The sequence below is a fragment of the Hemiscyllium ocellatum genome, chromosome 29, assembly GCF_020745735.1.
Source record: "Hemiscyllium ocellatum isolate sHemOce1 chromosome 29, sHemOce1.pat.X.cur, whole genome shotgun sequence".
NCBI lineage: Eukaryota > Metazoa > Chordata > Chondrichthyes > Orectolobiformes > Hemiscylliidae > Hemiscyllium > Hemiscyllium ocellatum.
Window position 1 is genome coordinate 16,007,808 of NC_083429.1, and position 9,636 is coordinate 16,017,443.

At 42.7% G+C, this 9,636-nt stretch overlaps 1 protein-coding gene across 4 annotated transcripts in view; it reads left to right on the forward strand.

Moving 5' to 3' along the window:
- The window catches only part of nfrkb (nuclear factor related to kappaB binding protein), a 157,234-nt gene extending 149,185 nt beyond the window's left edge, over positions 1-8,049 (forward strand). For all 4 annotated transcript variants that reach the window (XM_060846928.1, XM_060846930.1, XM_060846929.1 and 1 more), the window contains exon 26: positions 7,696-8,049. In XM_060846928.1, coding sequence (XP_060702911.1) covers positions 7,696-7,818 — 123 coding nt within the window. In that variant the 3' untranslated portion in view covers positions 7,819-8,049. The remainder of the gene's footprint in view (positions 1-7,695) is intronic.
- Positions 8,050-9,636: the final 1,587 nt, after the last annotated feature.

The window sequence follows — 9,636 nt, forward strand, 5'->3', positions numbered from 1 at the left end:
ACACCTTCCAGGACAATGCAGCCCATCTGACTGGGACCACATCCACAAGCATCCACTCTCTCCATCACCAATGCTCAGTAGCAGAAATGTACTATCTACAAGACACACTGCAAAAATTCACCAAAATCCTTAGATAGCACATTCCAAACCCAGGATCACTTCCACCTAGAAGGACAAGGGCATTAGCTATAACGGAACACCACCACCTTCAAGTTCCCCTCCAAGCCACTCACCATCCTGACTTGGAAATATATCACCCTTCCCTCACTGGGATTGTGGGTCAAGAAGGCAGCTCACCACCACCACCCCTAGTGGCAACTGGGATGGGCAATAAATGTTGGGCCCAGTCAGCGACACCCACATCCCACAAATGAATTTTAAAAACCTGAGCTAACATCTCTGGATTGACCCATAGGGGTGTTGTCTTATTGATGATGCACATTAATTTTATGAACAGCCATTTTTCCTTACCTTTTCCAGCAAATTGGTTTGCACTTGTGTAATAACCTTCAAAAGTCACTTTAATAGTTTACTGGAAGATGAAACATTGTTATCTAACTTCAGTTTTCCAAATTGATTGTTGGACTGTCAATTTTTAAAAATTTTCAATTGCTGGTTCATTCCACAATTGTTTTGATATCTCTGTGTCACTCGCTATCTTTTTCATTTCCATGAGTAAACTTGTCTCCTGATTGTTGTCCCTGTCATAACACCTTAGATGTTGACTTCGCACGTTTACTGATTCTTCCTGTTGTCTGGAGTACTCACCAAATAATTCACATCCTTGAATTTTGTTTTGATTTAAACTTTGCATTGAATGGTTCCCAAGAGATAAGTAATAACTTTAAAACTTTGTCTCCAGCAACAGTATTTCAGACTTGTACCTTTTGGTTTGCTCTAGTTTTCATTTGTTTGTTGTGCACCTTTCAGATGCTCTTTAGCCAACTCACATGTTTAGCTTAGTTTCTTTCTCGAATTAGAAACATGAGTTGAAAGCATAGACCAAAGATCAGAGACCATCAATTTCTTGTTAGTCAATTTCAATAGTCCTCTTAACTTTTATTCATATAATAGTTCAAAAGAACCAAACCCTGTGGACTCATTCAGAGCATCTGTAATGGCAGTTAGTAACTTTGGAATCCTATCCAATAGGAACATTTTAATATTTTAAACTGTTTATATCAAATACCTAAGTGACGTGTCGCTGGAATTCCGTGAGCAACTTGTAATATTTCATTATGACATTCAGATTGAACTACCACCTGATGGACTACTATCCATCACAGCACCAGGGTCCCACGATCAATTCCAGCCTTGGGCGACTGTCTGTGTGGAGTTTACCCCATGTCTGCATGGGTTTCCTCTGGGTGCTCCGGTTTACTCCCACAGTCCAAAGATGTGCAGGTCAGGTGAATTGGCCATGCTAAATTGCCCATGGAGGTAGATGCATTAGTCAGAGGGAAATGGGTCTGGGTAGGTTACTCTTCGGAGGGTCGGTGTGGACTGGTTGGGCAGAAGGACCTGTATCTAATCTAATAACTTTTAGGACGGCACAGTCGCTCAGTGGTTAGCACTGCAGCCTCACCGCACCAGGATCCCAGGTTCGATTCCAGCCTCGGGTGACTGTCTGTGTGTAGTTTGCACATTCTCCCCGTGTCTGCATGGGTTTCCTCCGGGTGCTCCAGTTTCCTTCCATCATCCAAAGATGTGCAGGTCAGGTGAATTGGCCATGCTAAATTGCCCATAGTGTTAGGTGCATTAGTCAGAGGGAAATGGGTCTGGGTGGGTTACTCTTCGGAGGGTCGGTGTGGACTGGTTTGGCCGAAGGGCCTGTTTCCACAATGTAGAGAGAATCTAATCTAATAAGGAACATCACAAGTTCTTTTACTCCACTGCTTGTTCTCCCAAACTTTGGTGAAGCCAATATTCTTGAACCTGCCAGATCATTTCCCAAACTAGTTAATCATAGAGTCCCTACAGTGCTGAAAGATGCCATTTAGCCCATCAAGTCTGCACTGATCCTCTGAGAAATATCCTGCCTAGACCCTTACCCTATCTCTGTTACCACAGATAACCCATGTAGCTTGCACATCCCTCAACATCATGGGGAAATTTAGCATGGCCAGACCACTTAACCTGCAGATCTTTGGACTGTTGGAGGAAACTGGAGCACTCATTGAGATCCATGCAGATACGAGGAGAACGTGCAAACTCCACACAGTTGCCGTAGGCTCGAAATAAACCTGGGTCCCTGGCACCGTAGAGCAGCAGTCCTGACCACTGAGTCACCATGCCATCCTCAGTTACTTCTGTAGGAATTTGTTTTACTACTTCCAGGATGACAACTCCATTTACTGAGTGACTCTTTAATCAAAACAATACAATGGATCTGGTTTGCAACCTCCTTGTATATTGCCAATTAATATTTTCTTCTTCATTCACCATTTTAGAAGATGAGTCAGCATCAGTGACTTACTTTCTCTCTTTTTATTGGTTACTTCCTTGATTTGAAGTATAAGCAAATCCCTTCCCTTTTGAGATAAACTATTCATAACCTCCAGCAGCTTGGTTTTCCTTTCCATTTCTTGAAAAAAACATTTCCATGATTGTCCTTAGCCATCTTCTCTTTCTGAGAACATTTCAAGAAAACATGTTCATTTTATATTACTACTATAGTTTTAATTCCTTCTTCATTTTCTGATATCCCAGTTGAAGATTCTTAAGATATTTATCCTGCTCAGTCAGGTTTTAGTTTAACTTTCAGCAGTTGACCTGCTGCTTCCAGTTTCATTACAATGGACACATGTTACTTTCTTTCTATCACTTGTGGTTCAAACCTTTCTACTTTATTACTTTGCTGTCTGTCTGTCTGTTCTCTCACAGCAGTGACCTTTCCCAGGTTACTGTTGTTTCATAGCAAATTCATGTTCTGTAATTTCCCTGTCTTTGGAGTTGTTCTAATTTGAGCTCACTTTCCAGTCCTGGCTGCTTTTCTTTCTCCTTTCTCCTCATTTTCCCTCTTCCTCTATTTTTCTTCTTGCTCCCTTTCCATTTTGAGTTTCCTTGATGCTGTGCCCCCTAGTCTCTGGTTATGATAGTCTTCTAATTCCAATCTTTTATTTCTTAATTGTACCTTACCTAATTTACAGCTGCAGTGCCCAATTTCAGGTTTCCTTTCTTCCAAATCTTGTCCAGCTTTTACTTCTACCTTCAGTTTGACTTGAATTAAAAATGTTAAATAACCTGCCATTATATTTTCCACTTAAAGAAAAGTCTTAGCAACATTCAAAACCATCTACAAATTCCATGCAATAAATTGACAACACTGGTGTTTTATGTCCAGAACCGACATAGAACAGTACAGCACAGTACAGGCTCTTTGGCCCTCGATATTGTGCCAACCTTTTATGCTCCTCTAAAATCAAACTAACCTACAGACCCTAGATTTTACTATCATCCATGTGCCTATCCAAGAGTCATTTAAATGTCCCTAATGTATCTGATTCTAGTACCACAGTGTATTCCAAACACCTATCACCCACAGTTCAAAGATGTGCAGGTTTGGTGAATTGACTATGCTAAATTACCCATAGTGTTAGGTGCATTAGTCAGGGGTAAATACAGGGTAGGGGAATGGGTCTGGATTGGTTACTCTTTGGAGGGTTGGTGTGGATTTGTTGGGCTGTTTCCACACTGTAGAGAATCTAATCTAATCTAAATACTCTCTGTATAAAGAACATATCTCTGACATCTTCCCTAAATCTTCCTCCAGTCAGCTTAAAATTATGCCCCCTTGTGACAGCCATTTCCACCCTGGGAAAAAGTCTCTGGCTATCCACTCTATTGTTGCTTGTCATCATCTTGTACATCTCTATCAAGTCACCTTTCATCCTTCTTTGCTCCAATGAAGAAAGCCCTGGTTCCCTCAACTTTTCTTCATAATACATGCCCTCCAGGCTAGACAGCTTCCTTGTAAATCTCCTCTGCACCCTCTCTAAAGCTTCCACACACTTCCTATAATGAGGTGACCAGAATTGAACACAATTTTCCAAGTGTGGTCTAACCAGGGCTTTACAGAGCTACAACATAACCTCGTGGCTCTTAAACTCAGTCCCGCTGCTAATGAAAGCCAAGACTCCATAAGCCACCTTAACAACCCTATTCACTTGGGTGGCAACTTTGAGGGATCTATGGACATGGACCCAGGATCCCTCTGTTCCTCCACATTGCCAAGAATCCTGCCTTTAACCCTGTAATCTGCATTCACATTCAACCTTCCAAAATGAATCACTTAACACTTTTCCAGATTGAGGTCCATCTGCCACTTCTCAGCCTATCTCTGCATCTTGTCAATGTCCCGTTGCAATTTACAACAGCCGTCCACATTATCTACAATGTGTCATTAGCAAACTTACTAACCCACCCTTCCACTTCCTCATCCAAGACATTTATAAAAAGTCACAAAGATCATAGGTCCCAGAACTGATCCCTGTGGAACACCACTGGTCACTGAACTCCAGGCTGGATACTGTTACCATCTGTCTTCTCTGGATCAGCCAATTCTGAATCCAGACAGACAGGTTTCCCTGTATCCCATGCATCTTTACTTTCTGAATGAGCCTACCACAGGGAATCCTTATCAAGCTCCTTGCTAAAATCCATATACACCACATCCACTGCTCTACCTTCATCAATATGTTTTGTCACATCCTCACAGAATTCAGTAAGGCTCATGAGGCATGGACTGCCCCTCTCAAAGCCATGCTGACTATCTCTAATGAAACTGTGGTTTTCCAAATAATCATAAATCCTGTCTCTCAGAATCCTCTCCAATAATTTTCCCACCACTAATGTAATACTGACTGGTCTGTAATTCCCAGGATCATCCCTATTCCCTTTCTTGGACAAGGGAATAACATTTGCCACCTTCCAATCATCTGGTACTACTCCAGTGGACAGTGAGAATGTAAAGATTATCGCCAAAAGCCCAGCAATCTATTCCCTCATTTCCTATATAAACCTTGGATATATCCTGTCTGGCCCAGAGGACTTATCTATTCTCATGTTTTCAAAATTTCCAGCACCTCCACCTTCTTAAAACAACCTGTTTGAATGTATCAGCCTATTTCACGCTGTCCTCTCAAATGACAAGGTCCCTCTCTCTAGTGATAACTGAAGCAAAGTACTCATTAAGGACCTCCCCTACCTTCTCTGATTCCAGGCACAAGTTCCCTCCACTATCCCGATCAGCCTTAACTTCACTCTGGCTATCCTCTTGTTCCTCACATAAGTGTAGAACGCCTTGGGGTTTTCCTTAATCCTATCCACCATGGCTTTTTCATGTCCTCTTCTAGCTCTCCTAAGTCCATTCTTCAGTTTCTTTCTGGCTACCTTGTAACTGTCTAGAGCCCTGTCTGATCCTTGCTCCCTTAACCCTCCCCCCTTTAAGAATCCTATAGACCCGATCCGAGACATCCCTGCCTCTGGCACCCGGGAGGGGACATACCATACGAGAGTCTTGTCCTATCACTATTGTTCTCCTATTCTCCCCCATTCCCTTCTGCGCCATAGAGCCAGGGTCTGTGCCAGAGGCCTAGCCGCTGTGGCTTTCCCCTGGTAGGTCATGCCCCTAACAATATCCAAAGCAGTATCCTTATTATTGAGGAGAACGGCCACAGGGGAGCCCTGCACTGATTGCCTATTCCCTTTCCCTCTGCTGACAGTCACCCAGCTACCTTTATCCTGTAGCCTAGGTATGACTACCTTCCTATAACTCCTCTCTCTCACCGCTCAGCTTCCTGAATGATCCGAAGTTCATTTGGTTCCAGCTCCAGTTCCCTAACATGGTCTGTGAGGAGCTGGAGTTGGTTGTACTTCCCACAGGTGAAGTCAGCATGGACACCTGTGGTGACCCTTACCTCCCACATCGTGCAAGCGAAGCATGCGACTGTCCTAGCCTCCATACCCCTTGCTCTAAATTGCCAAAAGAAATATAAAAAAAAACCTTTATCATACCAACCCTCCACACAGAGTCTTTTTATTTGGTTAGAGGAGGAGAGGGGTGAGAGACCCTACACGGGGAGCATTTCAGGTTTAGCCACTGCCTGAATATATTAGTCACTTACCCAGCAGTCCCCGTGTCCGCTTCTGCTCCTGTTCAGCCTTCGCTTTGGTGATTCACCGGGTAAGTAGTTAATATTCTAACTTCCCTTCCCGGCTATCCCCTGGCTCACACTCTCTCAACTCCCACTGCTGAAATGGAGGCTTTGATTCACAAGGGTAAGTATTTTTTATTCTAACTTATCTTCATGTAACTGTTATTGTGACAGGTCTTTCTCATCTCCAATAACTGCAAAATCTCTAAGAGATGCCAACTGTTATGATTCCAACTGATGCTATTACTGGGAAAGTCAGATCCAGACTATGGTCTGGCTTGATGAATCGTAATTTGATTTTTTTTTGTTTTAATGAGGTGACTTGTCATTGAAACGCAAACATGTAATGCTATTTCAGGTTTAACAATAAAACAGAAGTCTATAGTGCAAAAGAGTTTAAAATAGTATAAACCAATCAACTGCATATGACTTTTCAAAGTTAAAGATTTCAAAACACATGACAAAATACAGTGTCTTTGGTCCCAAAACACTTTTACAGCACTCACTGGAGAGCATTCCCTTCTCTTTCACATCTGCAAGGCTAAATTTAACTCTGATTTTAATCTCCCATCTTGGGAATCTGATTGTCTTCATACATCATAGACCATCCCAACTTCAAGTAACCCCGTCATGGTTTTTCTAGTCTGGGACTTGTAAACCAAACTCTTATAGAGTCTATTTACTAACAATTCTAAACCATCTCCCTTCTTTAAGAGCAACTGTTTCATAATCTGACTTCAGTCAAGAATTCTGAATTACTTCAAAACGGAAGACCAGAAGCTGCTTTTTGCAAGCTACGGGTGCTTCCTCGAAACAAACCAAACAAAACCTAAACTAAAAACAAACTGTTTAGTTTGTTTGTTCATAAACTCTTCCGGTGAAAACAAAGCTGCTGTACACTCCAGGGTCTTTCTCCTTCTAATACTGTGTTTTAAAAGAATCACCATGGATACAAGCTAATCATTAAACCCTTCATAGAAAGCAAACCTTACGTGCCAGCAACACAAATCTAAACTCTAAAATAATTGACATTAAAATGTCTATAAATCAAGCACCTTTCATCACCATGGCAACTGTAATATGAACATGTGTGTGCACATGCGCATCGATATATATATATAAATATATATAAATAATCCCCTCCCCCACCATTATTGATGTTGGTGGGATTCCCAGTGAATCCCCAGTGTGTGCTATGTTTGTCAAGGAAATTGTGACAAGCATTCTGTACCAATCGGCTGGTGCTGCTGGTATCCTCACCCTGCATCTGTGGAGAGGTGAACATTTCCTCCTTTCCTTGTGCGGGGAAGACTACAGAAGTTAATGGAGGTCAAGACAGCAGATCTGTACTCACTGGAATGCCTGAGCATCCAATGCTAAGATTTCAGTGATTCTTTGCGATGATTTATCTCCAGTAGCAATCCATAACAGTTGGTGAGAACATTTCCTCATAACAGCTAGTGGGATTTGCTCTCTGCAATAGTGAGGATTTATCTCCTTTTCTTATCTTGTCATTATGCTTTTCTCACTTTGTTTTCAGGTAAGGATTCAGCACTTACCAGCTCAGCAACTTCACCAAGGAACAGTCATCAGCTCCACCAAACCTATTTCCACTGTTGTCGTGACAACCGCACCATCAGTGAAGCCGTCTCAGGACCAGTGATTACTGGAACAGCACTGTCAGACCTGAGGACCCAGAGGGTGTTATTTATTACCCAGATCTTCCATAATATGCTCATTATTTCATGAAGTTGTTTCAATGGCAGCTGTGCCCAATGTTTGGGCACCTGCTCACTTTCTCCCCTCAATGAGTCAAAGTGTCAGTGAAAATTAAAATGTTAAAACTATGTCTTTACAAATCTGTACAGTAAATGCAATAAAAAACATTGTTGTGTCCATAGAGTCATAGAGATGTACAACATGGAAACAGACCCTTCGGTCCAACTTGTCCATGCTCACCAGACCTAATCTAGTCCCATTTGCCATCACTTGGCCCATATCCCTCTAAACCCTTCCTATTCATATACCCATCCAGATGCTTTTTAAATGCTGTAAATGTACCAGCCTCTATCATTTCCTCTGCCAGCTCATTCCATACACGCACTACATGCTATGTGAAAAAGTGCCCCTTAGGTCCCTTTTATATCTTTCCCCTCTCACCTTAAACATATACCCTCTAGTTCTGGATTCCCCCACACCAGGGCAAAAGACCTTGTCTATTTATCTTATCCAAGCCCCTCATGATTTTATAAATCTTTATAAGGTCACCCCTCAACCTTTGATGCTCCAGGGAAAACAGCCCCAGCCTATTCAGCCTCTGCCTATAGCTCACACTGTCAACATCCTTGTAAATCTTTTCTGCGCTCTGTCACATTTCACAACATCCTTCCAATAGGAAGGAGATCAGAATCACATGCAATATTCCTAAAGTGGCCTAACCAATGTTCTATACAGCTGCAACATGACCTCCCAATTCCTATACTCAATGCTCTGACCAATAAAGGAAAGCATACCAAATGCCTTCTTTACTATTCTATCTGGATTGATTGGGATAAGGAACCGTCTAGTCAAAGGAACCGTCTAGTCAAAGGCACAGCCAGACATTTCTGTGGCCGGCAACGAGGTATCAGAATTGTGTGTTGCCTCCCTGAATCCAGGATCAAGGATGTCTTGTAGAATCATAGAAGCTCTATAATGTGGAAACAGGCCCTTTGGCCCAGCAAGTCCATACTGACCCTCTGAAGACTATTCCATCCAGATGAATTGCCCTACGTTTCCCATGACTAATACACCTAACCTACATATCCCTGAACACTATGGGCAATTTAGCATGGCCAACGCCCCTAACCTGCACATCTTAGGACTGTGGGAGGAAACCCACGCAGACACAGGGAGAATGTGCAAACTCCATACAGTCACACAAGGCTGGAATTGAATCTGGGTCTCTGGCGCTGTGAGGGAGCAATGCTAACCACTGAGCCAGCATGCTGCCCCCTCTTTTTAAGCAAACATCAAACATGTCCTGTCAATTCTACGTAGCTTCCAAATGAGTTTGCAAATGATCTGTAAGTAACCCCCTTCAGTCCCTTGAACAATACCAACAATTCCCAAGGGTCTCCACTTTGCTGAGGAATTGGTCTACTAGTAACCCAGCCCCCATCCCCCGGTTCAGGTCACCTTGGTGAGACAGACCCAGATAATGTTAATAACCAGGTGGGAGAACACTGTCCCAGACGTTACTGAGCAAAAATGCCTAGGCAGAATGTGCAGGAGGAGGAGCCAGCAGCAGGTCATGATACACATAGGAAGTTAGGCAGGAATTTAAAAAGGAGGTCGTCAATGGTAGTAATATCTGAATAAGTCCCAGTGCTACAAGCTAACAAGGGTAGCAATAGGAGGATAGAGTAGATGAATGCATGGCTGAGAAGCTGGTGCAGGAGAGAAGGTTCACATTTTTGGATCATTGGTGCCTCTTCTGGGT